The sequence below is a fragment of the Rhinolophus ferrumequinum genome, chromosome 8, assembly GCF_004115265.2.
Source record: "Rhinolophus ferrumequinum isolate MPI-CBG mRhiFer1 chromosome 8, mRhiFer1_v1.p, whole genome shotgun sequence".
NCBI lineage: Eukaryota > Metazoa > Chordata > Mammalia > Chiroptera > Rhinolophidae > Rhinolophus > Rhinolophus ferrumequinum.
Window position 1 is genome coordinate 34453840 of NC_046291.1, and position 22582 is coordinate 34476421.

The 22582-nt window shown below is 37.9% G+C and overlaps 2 protein-coding genes and 1 pseudogene across 2 annotated transcripts in view; 1 reads left to right on the forward strand and 2 right to left on the reverse strand.

Moving 5' to 3' along the window:
* The window catches only part of DNAH7 (dynein axonemal heavy chain 7), a 213555-nt gene extending 206640 nt beyond the window's left edge, over positions 1-6915 (forward strand). The window contains 2 exon segments of the mRNA XM_033111796.1: positions 4888-4991; positions 6505-6915. Coding sequence (XP_032967687.1) covers positions 4888-4991; positions 6505-6711 — 311 coding nt within the window. The 3' untranslated portion in view covers positions 6712-6915.
* Positions 544-3053, reverse strand: LOC117025906 (nucleolar protein 16-like; annotated as a pseudogene).
* Positions 6916-6925: 10 nt separating the features above from the next.
* Positions 6926-22582, reverse strand: part of SLC39A10 (solute carrier family 39 member 10) — a 45259-nt gene continuing 29602 nt past the window's right edge. The window contains exons 9-11 of the mRNA XM_033111797.1: positions 21645-21725; positions 15228-15418; positions 6926-9702 (exon numbers count right to left, since the gene is read on the reverse strand). Coding sequence (XP_032967688.1) covers positions 9544-9702; positions 15228-15418; positions 21645-21725 — 431 coding nt within the window. The 3' untranslated portion in view covers positions 6926-9543. The remainder of the gene's footprint in view (positions 9703-15227; positions 15419-21644; positions 21726-22582) is intronic.

The window sequence follows — 22582 nt, forward strand, 5'->3', positions numbered from 1 at the left end:
CTTTGTACATGCTACCCTTAAGCCCAGACACAGCATGGTGAGCATTTCCCAGCCTGCAGGTCTCTGCTTAACTTACAGCTCATCAGAAAGTACCTCCTTGAACAGTTTATCTATTCAAGTCCCCACCCCATTTCCTTATAACTCTGGTTATTCACTTCCAAAGCATTAGTCACACTCTGTAATTAATTTGGTTCTTTCTTTATTGTCTCTCTCCCTCGCTACAGTACAAACACCCAGAAGATGGTGACTTTGTTTGTCTTCATCCTGTTTTTCTGAGTGCCTACCAGAGTGTCTGGCACATAACAGGCCTTCAAAAGCTGCTATAGGAATTCAAAAAATCATGCTGCTTGAATCCAGTATAAACTCATGGACTCTACTGTATAATTGCAGCTGTATATTAAGCTACTGTATATTGCAACCTTCTTTAATACTTAAACAGTTTTAGTGCAGAAACATATTTAAGAACAATATATGCAAAGGCACAGAGATCATTGGGACAAATTATATATATATATATTTTAGACGTAAAATACCCTTGTTTTATTATGTACAGACTGTATTCAAACAAACCACACACTCTGAAAACAGCAGGTCCTGGCTTTTCCCAGAGCCCCCACAAGAAGATAAATTGGAACCTCTGGGAGGCAGTTCCTTCCTCAGAAAGGAGAGTGAGAGAGAGAAAAACCTTTGGATTCCATGGGGTTTGGCCAGCCTCGTCTGTGGCCACACACCCCTCCTTGCCTTACGCCCTGACTCCAGCTTCTCAGGTCCAGGACGCCTCAGCCTGGCAGGTGTAAACCAGTCACTCAACCTCCATCTTAGTCTTCTGCAAAGATTCAACGAAGGCTTGCCACTCCGCTGGGGAAAAATGCGTATAGACATTGATCTTAGTCCGAACCTGTTTCGGTGTATCTTGATAGCAGTTCTTCTCATCTCGGGCCATAGCCTTTTGGTCCTCCCCGTGTGTCGTGCGGGGGCCTCTGCTCGCTGGACCAGTTGTCACGCGGGGTGGCCTGCAGGGTGTCCGGTCCCGCTCCCCACATAAGAACGCAGGATAGATGAGGCCAAAAAGGAACACCCACGGAGCCATAGGTAGGGGAGTCACACCACTATACTCTCGCTGGCGGCTGGGTTGGAGACACAGGGACCAGGAGCAACACAATTCTCAACCCTCACTGCGCCGCTTGCAGGCTCAGCCCCATCTTCTTGCTAGCTCCCCCCTTTTTCTGCTAGCCTAGCCATGGCAGTTATATTAGTGGCCAATGGCTCACTGGTTACAGCTGACGGCCAACTAGCCACAGCTGATGGCCATTTGATCACAGTCGATGGCCATTTACTACCTGAGCCAGCACCTTTCTATGTGAGGCCGAGAGCCTGGAAACTGCTTTTTGCGGCTCTGTCCCCACACCGTGGTTCTCCGCCATGTAGCTTACACAGTCCGTGAGGTCCCGAGACAGCCTATTTCCTTTCTTTTCTGTGAGGCTGGCTTCTACCTCCAAGTCATTTAGCACGTAGGGTTTCCACACGAGCTCCTGTGGCCCTTTCTCTAGGTCCACCTCCATGGCCTTCTCTCTTACGGAGGGGCACCGCCTTGGGGTCCATAGCCCTCCCCACCTCGGCCAGGTTGTGCCGCTCCGCGTTGGTGCGGTCCCAGGCGTGTGGGATGTGGGAGCACTCGTCCGCGGGGCCGCCTTCCAGCCAGCATCCCCCTTAAGACGCTTTCAGTTAGCACTGGGACCGAACTTCTGCCCCCTGGTCTTCCCCTTGGCGTTGAGCAGGGTGCTGACCACAGCACCGGTAACTCACTCCACGCCTCGAAAGTCCAGCACCTCGTGCAGCAGATTCCATCTATTGGGTGCGGATTCCATCTATTGGGTGCGGGCACGCTTTGACAGGCTTTTTGGGAAATACAGTTCGCCGTGTAGTTCTCCTTTGCTGATTAGATGACTCCCAGAATGCAGTCGGGACTAATGATATTTTAAAACGAGTCATTTTCCCCCAGCCCTCGATGCCTAACCCTTCAATAATCATTTGTTCAGAATACAGTAGTGCCTCAGTTTTTGAACGTCTCCCTTGACAAACATTTCGGTTTACGAATGCCGTAAACCTGGAAGTAAATTAAACGCTTCGGCCTTCGAACACACCTGGGAAGTTGAACCTGTCATGCGGCCTCCGCTGAGTGCAAGATGCTGAGGCCTCGCTGTCGGCTGTTTTCCAACATTTCACAACTCGAACTGTTTTCCGGACTGGATTACGTTTGAAAACTGAGGTACCACTGTACCTTTATTCCAACGCACTCAGAATGGGCATATTGCTTCATGCCTGATTGTTTATTGTTTCTTTAAATATATAGGCCTTAAAAAAAACCTTCTCTGATCAGCTCACTATATTACATGTTGTAAAAGACTCCAATAAAGAGGTTTGTGTTCCCGCACCCTCATAAAAGTCAAAATATAGATAAATGGATTAGCAACATACCAAGAAGGATAAATAATTCTGTTCAAAGTAAGGATTTAGAAAGGATGGGGAGGAGGGAGTGTTTAAGTTGGACAGAAGCAAATCAAAGCAAGGGCAAGGGGTTTCTCACTATTACTGGGTTCCAGAAACTGCTGGCCCTTTACATTTAATCTTCACAGTAACCCTAAGGCACAAATACTATTATCCCCATTATCCAGAAGTGGAAACTAAGGCTCAGAGAGGTTAAATAACTTGCCCAAGGTTTCACAGCTAGCAATTGGCAGGGTTGACAGTCAAACCCCAGGACTTCTGGTTCTCATGCTTAGCTAGCAGCTTTCTCTATGGCCTTCAATATTTTTGTAGAAGTTTGAAAACATCATCACATTCTTTTTTTTTCTTCCCTCCTTTCTTCTGCCCCCCACCCCCCCGCCCCGGGCCTACTCCGGTTCAAGCCGTTATTTCTCAGTCTAGTTGTGTAGGACACAGCTCCCTGGCCCATGCTGGTATTATGAGCCTTGCGCTCCCTCCGGGTTGATACAGCAGCTCTCGCTGGCCTGCCAGCAGCCGGCTACTCACACTGGCCGCCAGCCGCTCATGGTAGCCCGCGGCAGCCCACGCCAACCTCGGGCTGCTCAGCTGCAGGTAGAGCTGTTGTTCACAATCTTAGCTGTAGAGGGCGCAGCTCACTGGCCCATGTGGGATTCGAACTGGAGACCTCGGCATTAGGAGCACGGCGATCTAACCACCTGAGCCACCAGGCGGCCGGTCCAATCATCACATTTCTAAGGAAAGCTTTCTTGAAGACGCTATGGTTGATTCTTCAGTACTTAATTCAGATGCAAGAATTATTTTCTAAATTTTCCTCATATCATTATTATAAAGGCAGAAGATGTCTTTTGGATTAAAGTCTGAGTAGTACTAAAAATGTCCCTGAGAGTTACATGTTTTTGAACTCAGCCAAAAGAATTTATAAAAGCACTGATTGAAGTTTATAAGCTAGCTAATATCTAAGATCAAACTATTGAATTCCCAATCATTATACACTGAATTTAGAGTACAGAGCAGTTGGTATTTCTTTCTTACAATAATTTATTTAACCCACAATGGCTCTTATTAAAGATTCAAATTTCCCCCCCTCCCCTCCACTCCAGTTCAAGCCATTGTTTCTCAGTCTAGTTGTGTAGGACACAGCTCCCTGGCCCATGCTGGGATTATGAGACTTGAGCTACCCCCTCCACCCCCCGCAGTCGGTCGCTGGTTGTCGGTTGGCTGCTCACAGCAGCTCTCGACAGCTGCCAGACACTCACACTGGCTGCCAGCCACTCATGCTGGCCACCAGCCACCCAGGGCGGCACACGGTAGCCCACGGCAGCCCACAGCCGCTCACGGCAGCCCAGCTCCAGGGAGAGCTGTTGTTCGCAATCTTAGCTGTAGAGGGCGCAGCTCACTGGCCCATGTGGGAATCAAGCCGGAGGCCTTCGGCATTAGGAGCTCGGTGGTCCCACCGCCTGAGCCACTGGGCTGGCCCATTTCATTGTTTTACAAATGTTTCTCAGCTGCTCTCCAGATGCAGGTCTCCTGTTAAATGAATTGCTCAAGGTCACACAGCAAATTAGAAACTAAAACCTAGGTTTAAATTGCACATTGCGGTGCCGCAAGGCTCATAATACCAGCATGGGCCAGCAGGAAGCTGTGTCCTACACAACAAGAGAGAGAAACAACGGCTTGAAACGGAGTGGCGGGGGGGAGGCGGAAAAAAGGGAAAGAAAAAAAAACTAGAACTACAAAAAAAAGTTACAATCAGTGTTTTCATGTGCAGGTACTATATTCAAATTCATGAGGCTTTACACAAATGGATATCCAGAGAAAGTTACCGGGTTTCATTGATTTCCTAATTTGTGTTCTTCATTGGTTAGTGTAGGACATTACATTCAAGAAGCAGTTGATGCATGTGTCCTTGGCGTGAGAATAAATTCTAAAAGGGGAAGAGAGACTTAACTCTCACAACATTAGAGATCTGCCTCAGAGTATTCTGTTCACGTGCTGCCTAGAAGCCACTGGATCCCTGCAATTACATTTAGAACTTTCCTTGCAGATTTCATGGGCTCTGACATTATAGTCATGGCCAATTGAAAATATAAACGAACAGTGTTCACACAAACATAACTTCCCATAGACGAAAATTCCTTTCCTCTTTCGTCTTCCGTGTTTAATTTTACTATGCATTGACTAGGCAAAGTATAGATATTCTTGAAATATGGATGGATGTGGAGAATAAGCACTCAGAACACTGCTTTAGTTTTAGAACAAGCCTTAGGCTGCTGACCTAGTACAACCTGCATGGTATTCATCCGTAGGAATTGCAGATTTAGAACTAAATCAACACATGTATTGAAAGTGTTGTATTAACCTGGCTTCTTTTATATTTAGGTATTTTCATTCATGGGTTATTTCTGGATGGAGCTTCCTGGAATAGAAAGACAAAGAAACTTGCAGAATCACATCCCAAAATTCTTTATGATACGGTGCCTGTGGTTAGTGTTTTCTAAGGGTATATACTTTGGTGGGGAAAGGGGGGTATTTTATACACAAACACACAACATACACACACACACACACACACTCATACACTCATACAGTCAAGTCTTGTTGTTCAGGGTAATTATGTGTTATAAAGTTGCTGCCAACATTGAATTAGTGAATATTGAACCGTTGCTCCTAGAAGAAATACAAGGTTAAGGGTCTATGATCTTCTGGTCAAATTTTCGTTAACTGATCCATATATAACCTTGTTTTATTTGTTTCTGTGTAAAGATACCTTATTTAATATATATTGTTGATTCAATAACCTTGAACTTATGGACACGAGCACAGTAGCTCATGCCTGAATGAGACTTTTACAGTATTTTTCCCCATAAGGAACATACAAGCTTCTTGCACCAGGAATATCATCCGACAGCACCTGAGCACTACACTTGGGGACCACTTTAAACGGTGAAATCACCACCAACAACTACCAGAAAACACAAAAATGCTTAAAACTTGTCATTAACCATCAAAAGGATACTTGTTTACAGTTGTGAGAAATGAAATAAAAAGAAAATCCACCCTTGGTTGAAATAAAATACATCCAACTTAAGTGTTATGTCATATTTAACTACATCTGAAAAACTGCTTTACGAAACAAATCCCCTTTATAATAACGCAACCCCACAATTATGTGGGAGAAATAGAGTAGCATCCCTATTAGCTCCTTTGTACAATTTGCGTTTTGATCTGAGAAACCTGAGCGGCCTCTCAATAGTGAGGCTATCAAGCCGTATCACCTCAAGGACTGCTATTATTACGACAGAAAAAGGAATTCTATTAATTTCTAAAACATTACTTCATCTTTATGGTCATAGTTTGTTCTTTACTTTTATACTCAGAGATCAACTTGCCCCAAATCCCATTTTTGAGATTAGTGAGGTTCAACAGTGCTTAACATTCTAGGAACTTGGCTAATAATAACTTTCTAAAAATAATGTGTGCATATTGTATAGGTGTAAAGGAATGCAACTGTTTTAAACAGCACGCTAAACATAACAGCCCCTTTAAAATATTCACCTAAAATGGGGAGGTGACCTAGTTCTACCATCATTGATAAAAATCCTTTCAGAATTGTTTGGGATTGGCCTTTAAGGCAACATGATTTTGAGTATCAATGGTGGCACTTCTGTCTTTTGAAAGTATACCTCACTTTTGTTATTTTAAGCAACAAGTTATACCCAGATAAGTATGATGGAGAGGTGATGACTAGATGGGGAATATGTTTTTTGACAGAGTAGGTGAAAATGACTACTTTTTTCTTGTTTAGTTTCTGAACTGGTTCTGAAGATAGGTCTCAGAGCTCTAAGGAAATGTTTTGAACAATGGCAGTACCGCTCACAAAATCTATCTGGGTCACAGAAATTTGCAGACATAAGTAAAACTTTACTCAACAATACTGTTATCTATATTCACATGTAACAGCCTTGTCTTAATGAAGTTTTATGCACTTTCTTCCAGATGTGGTTAAAGCCCTGTAAGAGGGTAGATATACCAGAACGACCAAGTTATGTTGCTCCATTGTATAAGACAAGTGAGCGAAAAGGAACATTATCCACCACTGGCCATTCTACAAATTTTGTGATCGCCATGACTCTTCCCTCTGACCAACCCAAGGAGCACTGGATTGGACGAGGTGTAGCATTGTTATGTCAACTTAATTCATAATTAGATGTCAATTCCCCGTTCCCACTTCTTGTTAGATGGTTGAGTATCAAACACATTTTACTTTTTAAACAATTTATTTGTTTTAAATCAATCTGACTAAAGTTATACTTAATTATACGTGTATTAATGTGCAAGTGCAGTCTCTGTTTAAAATGATTCATGCTACAGTCTAAAGAAATGTCCTGAAATAAAGACTAAAGAAAACACACTGGTGTATTTGCTTGTTTTGAATAACTTTATTTTGGGAGAGTTCCATAATCATTAGGAACATACATAAAATGACACACCACTGTTGACAATGAAAAAAACAGTATTTGATCATTTCCATCTTCATAAATTTTAAAAAAAATGATTCAGTTACAAAAAAAAGAAAGTTTAGATATTTTAGCAAGTATCACCTTGCAGGATCATAATCACATTTAAGCCACTGACTTATTGTTAATGGAAATAATGCACACTGCATCTAGTTACTATAGTATTTCTAAGCATAATCACAGCTGATTGAATGCAATGTGATATACACCAAAATTCATATGGATGTCACACAGTGACAGCATTGTACAAGTAATATGAATGACCTCCAACAAACACATGTCAAATTAGATTGGTCAAGCTAAGTGGAATGTTGGAGCCAAACAGAAATGTAGTGGAATTCAGATTGTCTGTAAGACTTGAAATTATAGAATGATGTGAAAACTAAATACTGGTGGAACCCTAACAAAATACTAGCAGCAACTGTTACAGCCCTCTTAAAAGGTTAAAAAGTCTAGCAAATAAAGATACCATTTTTGAGAAAATATAAAACTTTATAGGCTTCAGCATAACCTATTTGCTTTAAATCGGGCATTTATTTTAAGTCTGGGAGTATATATTCCAGCTGTTGCTTTTCACAAAAGTTGTTAAATTAAGCAGATTTAGTAATTCTGGAATGCAGAATCCATCTTGGGTATAAAAACCCCAAAATGAACTATAACTATATCTTGGTCCAGAAAGCAAGACACTTGAATCACTTGAAGTTGGCAGTACTAACTCAAACATCAGCACCTTCCAAGGCTGCTTGACGGGCCAAGCAATGAGATGAGAACTTTCCTAAGTCAGTGCCCAATGCTGACAAGAATCTGTGTATAAAACTCCTACTTGTTACAGGAGACCATGGAGAAAGCCAGAAGTAAATGTTCAAATTCGGGCATAAATTAAGGAAATATATCTAAGCTCCTTTACAGCATAAAGAAGAAACACTGGCACAATACTCTATTTATACCTGGATGCATATGCTGCTCTCAAAGTTTTGGTTTTTTGTTTTAAAGTTACAGAATATGAGGAAAGGAACTGGGGAAAGGAGGACTAAATGAAAATATTTTAAAGGAACAACAGAAGCAGTTTGGCTCTTAAATATTTGAACAATAGATTTTTAAAGCAGCTACACTGGTAGCCAAGCAGATTTTAAAAAGCTACCTGCACATAGTTCAACTACAGTTTACCTGGCATAAATGAAGACCAGGTGGCACAAGGTGTAAACAGAAAGCTACATGCGTATGACTAGTACTACAGATCATTAGGTCAAATTCAGAATAAACATGGCTTGCACTTCTCACAAATCAATCACAATTACGGTAGGAGAGCAGGGCACCTAAAAAAGAGACTAATCCCTATCAGGCACCAACAGCATTATCTTGGCACAAAATGATCAAGTGATTTCAGTTGAGTTATTTAAATACATCTTCCAAGTCACTTGGTACTACGATAGCCACAGTATAAATGGAGTTATCTCATAACTGTTTGGGTTTTTCTTTGACACTCCACGTACAGGTTATGGACACGAGAAATTTGGGTTTACTGCCAGCCACAGCGTATTTCCAATGCCAAACTGGTAAACTGATGCATACATTTAGAACTTATACTTCCCACCCAAATAACTAGCTAGTACTGTTAAAGTAGGAAAATTGAATATTTAGACCATGTTTCGATTCTTCATTTCTGATATTTTCTAGCGGGTTACAATTTTAACAACAAAAGAACCCAAACATTTTACCACATGCTCCAACCCTCTACCCCCACCAAAAAACCCCAAAACAAAACAAAATTAAAGTTTAAAAAAAAACCCAAACACCAAGTGTAATATTAATACAAAGAACCATTATGAATCTTTCATTAAACTGAAGCTCACACAAACATACAGTCACAAATTTCAGTAGTTTAGGCTGCAAGTTTAAACACTATGCAAATATATACAAAAATAGTAACTCTAGATTCAAGAATAAGGGCTTTTCCCAATGCTAAATTCATACTCTAATGCAGCCTGAGCTTTCCTATAGGTCCTATGATCTACTTTATGCAATTTCAAAGTCGTGGAGTTGATCCCTATTACCATATGTATATACGAGTATGTAGCTGAATTAAAGGACACTACAATTCACTTTTAGCACAAAGAAAAGTCTGCCCAAAGTCCATTTAAAATATTCTTAAAGTTTAAATGATTTTTTTTTTTTGGTTCAATTTCTATTTCTGCATAGCCACAGAAGTTTCTACTAATAAAGAGACTATTTTAGTGTTTTATATGATTATGTTTTAAAAAGTCTTAATCAAAGTTATATGCATGTTGGTTCACGGAGTCCCATTTTCTCCTTCAGCACAAGCTTTGTATTTTTTAAAAGACCCCTTTACGCGGGGAACACAGTACTGAGCACCAGTCTGGGCTTAAGCTCAAATCTATGGAACTTGGAAGTAGTTCAAGCCACTGACTTTTCTTTGAGCAATGTGCGTACAGTACACGAAACAGATGCAAAGCTGCATGGTAACACTCTTGTAATCAACAGTGATTACTGGGAATGGTCAGAACTGGAGGTCAAACACAATTTTGTCTTCATAAAGGGCAATCACCAGCATGATGACAAATCCAAACAGCAATCCCAAATTCTGAAGAATGAACTGCCCGACTGGACAGAAGCCATGTTCTTCATTGTCACCATCACCATGCAGCATTTCTGGAAGCTGAAAAAATAAAAGACATTTAAAAGCAGTCTTATGTGATATTCTGCTCAAATATTATTTTTTACGCTTTCCTACTTAGGAACACTAATGACTAAAGTGTTACTACAAAGAAAACAATTATTTTATTGAATACAAGGCTAATCATAACACCTATTTTAGTCAAACACTGAGGAAGAAATTTTCTGCTCTGGCTGTGTACTAAAACGAAATCTGTTCCCTCCTCAGCCCCCAACAAACACACATAATATACGTGTCATTTTTTAAAGTTACTGTCCCCTGACCTTATCAATTCTGACATTTATTTTATGCTAAAGTATAAGACAACTTATTATTGCCAATAAAACTTTCAGAAAAGAACAGCACAATTCCCACATTTACTGATCTATCTTAAGCTCACTGAGAAAGTTAAGATTCCTTTGGGGATATCTAATGCAAAACTGCATCATCGCTACACTTTTCCGTTTAAAACTGTCACGTCTAACTGCACATGCCAGCAAGGATAGACATTTGCAGACAACTCCAAACTGCATGTCTACGCCCGTAAGCACTATTACCCTTCCGATGAGAGACACAGGAACAGTGTACCAAAGCTCTCCAGCACTCAAGGCAGGCCCACTGCCTACACAGTATATTCTGTTCTCTTCATAGTGGTATAATTTTAAATATCTGAAAGCTTCCAATACCTCTAAAGGCATACTGCACTGAAAAGTTTATAGTTCAGTTTCTAAAGCACATGTACATACTATTACATTTAAGAATAATCCGTAGTTCAAAGTATAAAACTTAAATCTTTAATTTATCTAAGTAACAAGGTTCATTAATGAAACACATGCATTATTCAAGTATAAATTCTTTCTACCCAAACCTAATCAAAATAGTGAAAGAATTGCTACTTCCAATTTTCACTTTCACTTTTCTGTTTTGTCATTTCTTTTTCAAGTTTGCAATGAACATCTATAGAAAGATGACATTGATATGCTACTCTCTTAAACACTAAGCTTTACTCCAAACAATATCTTGGATTTTGGGGATTTAGGGAGGAGAAATGTACAGAATGCCTGCATGAGATGAAAAATCATTATTTATTATTAAATAATGAGTACAATTAATCTAATTACCATGCTCTGACAGTGCTACAGCATATTTAACAATCTCTTGAGGGTCCTATTTAAGAACTACTTCACGTTGGTCATCTATTCTGTTTAGAAATCTATGGCAGCAGCATATAATAGCTAATGGAGTCTACTGTTCCTATCTAGCAGTGTTAAGTAGTTGACAGAAACCACTACAAATGAGAACTCAATAATTATGACAGAGACTATGTGACAGAGGCTACGTTAAGTCACAGTGCCTAAATATTTACTATCTGATCATTTACAGAAAGCTTATCAACCCCTGGATTAAAACTAAAACTGACAACTTCCTACCTATGGTTCTAGTAAGAAGACTATTTCATTATATCTTTTTTCCTTAATTCCCCCAAGTTTTTATTGTTACAATAACTCTTAATTCTGACTATTCCTTAATAGGGTGTTTCATAGAAATATCCCCTCTAGATACGTGTACATACCAGCAAGAACAAAGACTATGCGTTCCCCGCATTCAGTGCCACCACCCATACTGTTTGTCATAACCACAGCCAAGAGCCATCCCGTACGCACGGGCCACACTTGTTTCCTTACTGGTCGATAAATAAGTGTCACCCAAAGCTGCCTAAAAGCAGATACCTGGCACCTGGACAGCCTAAAGGTACCTTAAAGTAAAACTTCTGGTACTGTAGCTACCTTACTAAATGATTGTAAATCAATAAAAACTTCCTCTCTAAAGCCAAAGTAAAGCCAAAGTCTTTCTAACACAAAAATGTGAGCATGTCATCGCTACTACTTAAACTTTTTAATGGCTCACCAAAATTTACAAGATAAACTCCAATCTTTTCAGCATGGCATGTTGTATGATTATAGTGATCTGGTCAACATCTACCTGATGATGCTATGGATATAATTTTTTAATCCATTTTGTCCACTTCACATTAGAAAATGCATAATTTCAGTTTTATTAAAATCCTAAAATTTATGTGAATAATTTGTCCCCCTTGGACATTTAGAGTGTTTCCAATATAATCGTGACATAAATACTATTAGAAAGAATACTTTAATAAGATTTTATTTTTGTTTGCTTGCTTATTTTATTAGCAATAGTCATTTTAGGTTATTTCCTCAGCATATAGTCCCAGGAGTAGACTCACTGGTCAAAGAATGGTCCTATACTCTCTCCTCCTGCTTCTAATATACTCATCTACATTCTTTAAGACTCAGCACAGATTTCCTATTCCAGAAAAACTTCCCTAATTTTATTTCCCAATTTTTTTAGTCAGCCTCTCTCTGTAGTTCCACAAACATGGTGAACCACTGTATTATAATATGTATCAAAAGAATCGTCATTAATGGCTACTTTTCTTCTTTATTAGACTATAAATCCTTACTGTAAATACTCTCTTGTTCTTTTTACACCTTTACCTTCCTAGTATAAGAATTCTGCATTCATCTAATTGTGAAGTACATCTCCAGCAGTAAGCGAAATATGACAAAAACGCCTGTGCTCCTCGAACTGCCATACTAGTGGGGCACAAAAGGAACTCAATCAATAAGCAAAATGTTTAGTGTATTATTAATAGATCGAGACACAAGTGATAAGGTAAAGTAGGGATAGAGGATGTGAAATGTTGGGGAGGATGTGAAAATTTTAGATAGGATGCCTCACAAGAAATGAGGGAGCTAGCCAGAAGAATGTCTGCAGGCAAAATATTCCACCTGGAGTGATCAGCAAGAGGCAGAGTGTGCTTCCTGGGTAGAGGGGGAGATGAGGTATGATTAGTGAAACGAAGGGTGGGGCAGGGGGAGTGAAAATGCTAAAGGAGGATGAAAAACCTTGAAGGTCAAAACAAGAACGTTAGTGCTTTTTCCTCTGAACAAGATGGAAAACCACCGAAGGGTCTAAAACACACAAACGACATGATCTAATCACTAAAAAAGATCACTCCAAGCTGTTGTGTTGATACAGAGTGTGGTGGACAGGGCAAGGGCAAACGCAGGAAGAACAGCTAAACAGAGAAAGAGGACAGTGGACTGAATGAGGGATGGGAGTCGAGATGGTTAGGAGATGGACCTGAGAACTTAATGACCAACCAGACGTGGGGAGGACAGAGAACAGAATCGATGATATTCAGGGCTTTGATCTGAGCAACTAGAAGAACAGAGTTACTGTTTGTGAGATGGAGAATTCTATTGGGCTCCTGGTGCAAGGAGTGGGGTTGGCAAATAGCAAGAGCTGGGTTCTGAACACACTAAGTCTACAGTGCCTTTTAGACATTCAGGTAAGCAGGTGCATAGACTAATCTGCAGCTAAGGAAAAGGTCTGGGAGAAAGACGTCAATTTAGGAATCATCAGCCAACAAATATGCCACGAGATTAGATAAGATTAGAGGGCTTTCACCAACATTTAGAGGAAGGAGAGAAAAAAGGGATCTAGTAAAAGCAACTGAAAAGAAAGGCTAGAAAGGTGGGTAGCCAAGAAATGGTGGTGGCACAGAAGCCAAGTGATGAGAGAGTTTCTAAAAGAAGAGAAAGATCCACTGCCAGATGCAAGGAAAATGAAGATAGGCAGGGTAAACGACCAGTGGACTTAGCAACGAAGTGGTCGACGGTAAATTTGACAAAAGCAATCGGTCAGAGCAGTCAAGGGGGAAACCTGATGCGCCCAGCCTCGAGAGAGAAGAGAAGGAAAAAACAAGAAGTGGTGATTTGCTGTGAGGGCACGAGAGCAATAGACATTTGAAAGAGAAAACAGAAATTGGTGTTAAGAAAGGTCCATTTCCCCTGACTTTTTAAGAAGGGAGAAGTAACATGAGGTTTATATGCTGACAGGAATGATCCAGCAGAGAAGGAAAAATGAATGACGCAGGAAAGAGAGGGGAGAATTTAAGGGAGTTATAGAGAGGTGCTAAATTCTAGGGAATGGTATGAAGAGCAGGCCTTAGCTAGGAACACAGACATTTCTTCATAGTAACAGGAAAGGAAGTAAACAAGCACAGATACAGGGAAATGAGCCGAAATGGTGAGGGGAAGTTGGAGGAGGTTGTCTTGAAGTTTCAGTGTTCTCCATGAAGTAGGAAGCAAGGTTATTAGCTAAGCATGGGGATAGGGAATGAAGTATTAGAGGTCTCAGAAGGGAAGGGGTGAAACGGCTACCTATAGGTACAGAATATAAAGAGTTTTTATTTTTTATTTTTGTTTGTATTTTCTAAACTTTCTGTAACAAATAGGCATTAATTCTGTGATTAAAAATTTAGGACATACACTTTTGAAATGAGATTATCTAATAGATCCTACCAGGAAGAAAAGTAAACACAGTATCTAGTTAGTTAAAAACAAAAAGAAACCAAATTGCTAGTTCTGCAAATATTCTGCCTAACATATTTAGGATACTAAAGTAAAATTAAAATAAAACCAATTGTTAGGGCTTAGATTTAATGACTTTTTAAACTTTTTTAAAGTATAGTCGGTATACAATATTGTATTAGTTATATTAGTTTCAGGTGTATACCGTGTGTCCCTGAACATAAGACCTAGCTGGACCATCAGCTCTCATGCCTCTTTTGTGGCAAAAATCAACATAAGACCTGGTCTTATTTTACTATATAAGACCCGAGTCCTATACAATATATAATGTAAGACCAGCTCTTGTATTAACTTTTGCTCCAAAAGACAATTTAGAGCTGATTGTCTGGTTAGGTCTTACTTTTGGGGAAACACAGTATTATAGTGATTTGACATTTTTATACCTTACAATGTGATCACTCCACTAATTCTAGTGATCATCTGGCACTGTGCAAACTTATGATAATATTATTGACTATATTCCCCTTCCCCTTTTCACCCAACCCCCCATACCCTCCGTTCTGGTAACCATCCTTTGGTCTCTGTTTCTAGGAGTCTGTTTTTGTTTTGTTTGTTCATTTTTATTTTGTTTTTTAGATTCCACATGTGAGACCATACAGTAGATTTATTAACTTTAAAGTTACAAATAAGGAAAATTACATAAATTGTTTGGAATATCATTTTCTGCGGAAGACTGGCTAACCTAAGAGGTACAGTATTTCTTTCTTGTTTGACATAAAGCAAGCTCAAAGAATTATTTTGTTAAAAACAACAACAAATATTACCCAATATTACAAAATCTTCAAAGAAGTACAATAATTGTGCAATTTTATCTCTAAATACTGTTGATGATTACTTTAGATAGTAACATCATTTGGTGAAAAATCTTCAGCATCTCAACTCGTTTCCAAAGGAGTCCTCCTAAACCTTTCTGTAATAGGCTCTTTAGGATATCACATATCTTTAAAACGGGCTACATTTCTTTTAAATAATTAGTCTTTCAAACCACATCCAAAGATTTCTTCCAGTTTTGGAAGCTGAGTTCTATTTACAGCTTTAGTATGACAACAAAAACACAAGGTGTCTTACCATATCCACCAAGGCTACGTAGAGGAACATGCCGGCAGTGACCGCGAAGATCCACAGAGTGATGTTATTGGCGTACTGCCCCACGGCGGTGCCGATGAGCACGCCCACGTAAGCCATCATGGCAGACAGGAGGTTGTACACGATCGCTTGCTTGACAGTCATACCAGCCTTAAGAAGAACTGCAAAATCACCTGCAGTTAAGATATAAAGTGAAAGTTTTAAAACCACAAGAGTTTACACCCAAATTTAGGAAAACACCAATATAATACAAAATTAAGAATGATACAAAAAGATGACCTTTAATGACTACAATTTTGTTATGAAAATTTACCTTTTACTTACTAAATTAAACCTCAATACATGCAAAAACGTGGGTGAATCTTAAAGGCATGATGCTGACAATACAAAAGGTTATATATGATTCCATTTATATGATATTCTCAAAAAGAAAACTGTGGTGGTGGAGAACATTCAGTGGTCATCAGGGAGCAGGGGCGGGAAAGGGGTGTGACTGCAACGGGAGAGCATGTGGGGGTTTGTTAGGATGATAGAATTGTTCTGTATCTGACAGTGGTGATGGTTACACACATCTAAATACATGGAAAATCCAAAAAACTACATCAAAAGCAAGGTCAATTTTACTGTATATGTGAAATGGAAATTTTTTTAAAAAAGAAAAACAGGACAAGAAAAAGAACTAGGTCACTTTCTTTTTGTGAGCAACAACTAAAGCTCTGATCTCTGCCCTTTTTCCAAAGGAAAATGGCCTAAGTAAGAACAGAGGTACTCTTTGAGTATACTGTATGCTGTTTATGTTTATGTTTTTTTTCCCCAGAAAAACATTAAATCTTAATTCTGAAAATGCTAAATATGTAAAAAAAAGAATAAAGAGACTTTTCTCACTCATCTACCTAATGTTACAACTCTAGGGAACAAAAGGATTGCATATTGCCTAGAGAGATGTTATTAGAAAGGCAAAAGGCTGCTAGAAATAATATCCTTGAAGCTAAAATATCAAAAAGTAATAGTTTTACTAATTTTAACAAATTTTTTTGTTTTAGTTATTAAATATACAAACATCCAATCAATTATTGGACACTTAGTATAAGCAAGGTACTGTGTAGAATATTGGAGCATGTTTCTTTTTCTTAAGACTAAAAATACATGACCTATTCTTTCTTAACTTATTTGTTACAAGGTTCTAATTTATAACACGTAAGTTGACAGTCAACAACAACAAAAATATTAGTGCAAGGCATTATTTTTCCATGTTCCAAGAAATTACATACTGCAAATTACATGCTACAAACTACATACTGCAACATTATTTGGGAAAGCTAAAATAATACACCTAAGGTGATTATCTACCAGTGGCTTCTAAATTGCTATTCTTCAGTTTCCATCTAATGCTGTCTCTTTACATCGTTTCTCCTCTGATCCTAAATACTTAATTCTCCTGGTGAGACTTGGATTCAGTATCAGCTTTTATCTCTTCTCTCCCCTAGAGTTTTTATTTTTTCTGGCCTTTCTTTCTCAGCTTCCTCTAAGGAAAGGGCTCCCTAACTTCTTCCTCTACTAATTTCTGGGCCATATTTTCAATAACTTACCTACCAACCATGCTAAAGAGACAATTTCACTTAGTAGGGGGTTCGATAATACAAAATGAGACTACAGAAGTGTCTTTTAGATTATAAAATAGTCTTCCCTTTTATAAGTTTCAAAATGGGGTGTTAAAGGGGGCATTATTTAATGCTCAATGAACAAAAGTATCACAGATACGAACTGTCAAATTTGAGGGCTTCTCTGATATTGTTGGATAGCAAGATGATTTACTTCATCCCTGAATAACAACCAACAGCATGAATTAACTAAAAGATCGAACATGATTAATTTTTAGTTCATACTTTTTTAAAATTGAGGTATAAATTACATACATAATTCTTTTTGGGGGGAGGGGTATAGAGTTCTATGCGTTTCTGACGAAAGTATATACCATATAACTCTAACTACCATCAAACTCTGGAACTATTTCATCACAGCCCCCTCAAAATTCTCCTCAGGCCCCTCACTCCTAGACAACCAGTAATCTGCTTTCTGTCCTACAATTTACCTTCTCCAGAATATTATATAAATGAAATCGTATAGTATATAGTGTTTTGAGTCTAAGAGTTTTTCACTTATGTATGCATGATTCACCCATGTTAGTTTATATAAGAAAGTCACTGCTTTTTACTAAGTAGTATTTCATAGATGAACCATAGTTTAATTTACCTATTCATCAACTAAAGGACATGCAAGTTGTTTGAAGTTTTTGGCAATTACGAATTAAAGCCACAGTACATATTCATAAACAGGTTTTTGTATAAACGTAAGTTTTCGTTTCTCGTGTAGGTACCTATATAAATGGGATTTCTGAGTCATATATTAAATGTATTTCTAACCTTATAAGAAACTACATTCCCACCTGCAATTTATGAGAGTTCTGGTTGTTCCACATCCTTTCCAGCCCATGACAAATCCAGCACCTGAAATCTCATGTGTTTATCTGTTATCTGTATAACTACTTTAGTGAAATGCCTGTTCGTCTTTTGCCCAATTTCTTTGTTGCGTTGTTGGTTTTCTTATTATTTAACTGAGGGGTCTTTAAATATCAAAAAGTCTTTTATCAGATATATATTTTCCAAATATTTTTTCCCAGTATGTGGCTTGTCTTTTCATTTTTAGTGTCTTTTCTATAGAGTTTTTCATTTTTATGAAGTCCATTTTATTACTTTCTTCCCTTAATGGATCATTCTTTTCATGTAGTATCTAAGAACAATTTGCCTAATCCAAAAACACACAGACTTTCTTCTAAAAGTCTTTCTTATATTTAAAATTTTTTCATTTACATCAATAATTAATTTTGAATTAATTTTTGTCTATGGTATGAGGTGGTTTTTTTTTTTGGTTTTTTTGGGAGGAAGTAGATATCCAGTTATTACAATAACATTTGTTGAAAAAAACTATCCTTTCTACACGGAATTTCCTTTGCACTTTTGTTGAAAATAAATTCCCATATGCGAGGCATCTATATTGTTCCACTGATATATGTCTATTCTTTCACTAATATAAATTGTTTTGATTACTGTGGCTTTACAATAAATCTTAAAATCAACTTTGCTGTCCTTTTTCAAAATTCTTCTGGCTATCCAAGTTTCTTTGCCTTTCCGTATAAAATTTAGAAAAAGCTCATTGATCTCCAGAAAAGCCTGCTGGGATTTTAGTTAGTAATGCACTGAATCAATAGGGAAGAATTAGCATCTTATAACTACTGAGTCTTCTGGTCCACAATCATAGCTCATCACTTCATGTAAGTCTCCTTTGAGTTTTTTGGTTGGTGTTTCTAATTTTCAGCATACAAATTCTAGGTCTGTTTTGTTAGAATTAATCAAAGTATTTAATGTTTTTTGGTTTAACTGTAACTAGTACATTTTAAAATTTTCAGTTCTAATTGTTCATTGCAAGCATACAGCAGTATAATTTTTATATAATGATCTTATATCAAGATGAATTATTTCATTTAAAAATCTATCTTTGCCCTAGTCTTTTCTCAGGTTATAAATTCTTAAAGATATCTTAAAGATATTTTTTTCCCTTTTTCTCCACCTCCCTTTTCTCAGGAAGAACCTGTAAAAACATTTGAAAAATAAATCAAAGGAATACACTGAATAAGCAATCTATTCACCTTTTGATAAATCAATATTATTTCCTTTCTCTTGACAAAGGCTATCATTAGCACAACCAAAGAGGTATGCCTGCCAAAGGTGTTAAATCAATGTGGTCCAATGCTATCGTTATGTAACATTTGCTAACAACAAATTGAGATTTTTTAAAACAAATACATATTTTAAGGTTCTTTATTTTTGCCTTAAATAATGCATGTATGCAACATATGTATAAATCTATACAGTGAATGTTCAATTTTCTTTGGACAATTTAGTCCATTATGGAAATATCATTTTTCAAATGTTTGTACAAGTCCTATTGAAAGGATGGGGGAAGTGGAGAGAACACAGCAGAGTAATATTGTAACTTACTTAAATTTGGCTACACAAATTTGGCAAAAACAGGAGAGAGGGTAGCAATAATTCAGGCAATCTCATCCATTATCACACTCCAGAGCAAACATGAAATGAGATATATAGCTTTTCTATTTCCTCAGATGGTTTCAATTTCTGCACATGTTTTAGAGTGAACCTCCTGAGCTATATATAGTTCTAAGGTTTAAAAGCATACTTTTTTTATATCACATTCCTTAACACACACAAAACCCCCACCTGGTACATCATCAGAGAAACAGCAATCTGCTAATAAGAGGAACAGCAAAACTTGGAATTCTGACTGAGGGAGGGTCGGTCTCCAATGTGCTGCTGTGTATTTAAACACATGTTTTTCCCCTTAGGGTGTGACTTTAATATATAAATCTCAGAAGTTTTAGGAATTCATGATCAAAAATTTAACTAAGGCAAAACAGGTTTTAGATCAAATAAATTCTCCTGGAATGTGATGTATTATGTTGCTTTGCCAACAACTTAACCTATAAAGCCCGGAGAGGACATCTCCCTATTCACCTGCCATGCTTCTACCTTAGCCTGTAGGGACTGATTTTCCCCTTGTTTGAAGTTCTGAGGAAGCAGCTTCTATGCCTCTCTCTACATTGTTTCTCTCCAAGTAAGAATAGGTAACCTAATCAGAGTAGAAATATTCATCTGGCCCTATTTTACCAAAGTACCCCATTACTGGGCCTCAAAAGCAAAAATTAGGCTCCACAATCATGTTGGGTTTTTTGGGTTTTTTTTAACTTCCTTTAGTTATAGTCAGTAGACCAGTTCCTACCTTGTAGATAAATACAAGGGACAAAAAGCCTTTTCTATCACTTCCAGAAGAGAAAGCTGGGTCATTTCTTTATGCTTTCTTCCCAAGGAGCCTAGGCAGCTACAATATGGGGCAATTTATGTCAAGTTAGCACTGGACATTGGAGGAAAAGGCACATTTTCATAAAGTCTGATTTCCCTTCTGACAAAGTTCAGTAGATATACTGTGGATTGATGTTTCCTCTCACAGCAATAGTAACATCTCAACCTGTGGTTTGTGGGGTAAAAGAAGTAGAGTTGGGGTCTGAATGCCGCACTGAGGAGTCCTGGACCAAGCAGAGTTCTATGCTCCAGCTTTGGCTAGAGCTCTGCATTGAGTGTCCAGGGCTTCCCTAGCCATTGAAATATGTTCTGCATTCGTTTTAATGTGGCTGTCATTCCTTCAATGAGAAACTACAGACAGAAAAAGGAGTAGAAAGGTAACCACCCCTAATCTCCAAACTCCCTGCTGTCACTTCTGTGCCTGTGTGGATTCTTGGGGGTTAGGGCAAATCAGTAAAACTACACTGAACCACGAAGTAGCTTGACATACTCCATTCAAGGGGCAATGGGTGGGTAGGAAGGGAAGTTGGAGGTTTTCCTAGCATAACACTGTCAAATGATAGATGTTGCATAGCCAGATAAATTTAAGAAAAATATTAAATTAGAAAGATCAAATGAACAATTCCTTGGACACGCAAAAGATGGAGTTAGTTTTTTTCTTTCAAATCAATGTCATCTCCACATCCCTCAGATATTCTCTGTGAGTACATATTCACATCTTTTATTTCTGTTTTTCCATTTATAGAAGAAAACCAAACCATTTGGAGACAAATTAAAAAGTCATTGGTATGTCAGTAACTGCCACCTAAAACAACAAAGAAATATCATTTTATACTTATTAAATTGACAAAAATTAGAAAGTTAGTTAATGTCACATGTAGGCAGGGATGTGGAAACAAACACTCAGGTGTTGCTGGGTACCGATTCCACTAGTGTGGCCATTTTGGATAGTGATATGGCATTCTTCAGCGTGCATATCCTAGGACTCATCAGGTCTGTTCCTGCATAAGTACCCAAAATATGTTCTCATAAGGGTGCATAAGCAGGAAGTCTACAGATGTTCAACACACCATTATGTGTGGTGGAAGGAAATTAAAGGCTATGTGGTATGTCCAATACTAGGTGCCAGATACGTAAAATGTGGTAAATGCACACCTCTGAGTACTGAGCAGAAGCAATATACTACATGAACTTATGGTTAACAAGAATATAGTTTAAAAACAATCATTAGTAATGGAAGGTAAGAAAATGAATGGCATATAACATAATATTGTTTACATAATTAAAATACACATTTTTAGGAACATATATCAAGAATTACACACTAACTGGAGAAGAACAGTTAACTCTTTATATTTGCCATCACCCATTTATGTTTTAACACCTCTAAAATTTGGATGCATTTATAACTGAAGAGGTCTTAGATTTGATGAACTTGGTAAAATTTTAAAGCTTATATTACCTAATTCATGTGGCAGTTCGTGACAGAAGACAGCTATGGAAGTACTGATTCCTCCTGTCAATCCAGCACTGAAAGCTGCTCCTGAGGTGAGGGGGATGGAGGGAGGAAAAAAAAAAAAAAATCAAAAAACATTTACTGATTCTGTTTTTTCCATTTGCGTTAACGACAGGTACAGTCTCTTTTGCCTATCTAAATTAATTTCATAATATATGAGTGACTCACTTATCTTACACACTATAGTTTTTGAGTATACACTGAGGTACAATGTGTTTATAACCAGAGAAAGCGCTACTCAGTGAAAGAAATGTTACCTATTGAATTAAATTCTCTATTTGTGTAGCCTTCTAACTCACTAATAGTTTGGGAGTGGCAATGGTTTTCAGTGTTTCAATCTCTAAGTGACAGTTTGATGTTCAATTGTAAGGCATCAGCCTATGTAGAATTGCACTTGCTATCTCATATTAATATTTATAGATATTTAAATAGCTAGTAGTATCCTTATCCAAATCTTTCTGGGTCTAGAGCATAAATGGTACAAAGTATTATTTGGCTGATGATCTTGAGGACTGAAATCAAAGGTATAAATGCATCTAATTTGACTAGTAAAATTCTTTATTCTTTAACACTGACAGCAACTGTGGATTCAAAAATATGATCTCTCCTTTCTGAAAGAAACCAATGCCTACTTCTGAGTGATTATTTAATCAGGTCTAGATCTAAAAGAAAATCATGCACTGATTACATTTATTGTTCTAAACTGGCAGTATCATTTTACATTAGCAAGATTCTAATATGTTACATTTGAATCTGGTACAAAGAATTTAACATTATAAAATTTTTCTTCACCTTTTTAAAGATGTAAAAAAATTATTAAATCCAATATTGAAATTAACTTGTTCTCATTTGGGGATGTGTAAATATATTTGAAAATATAATGT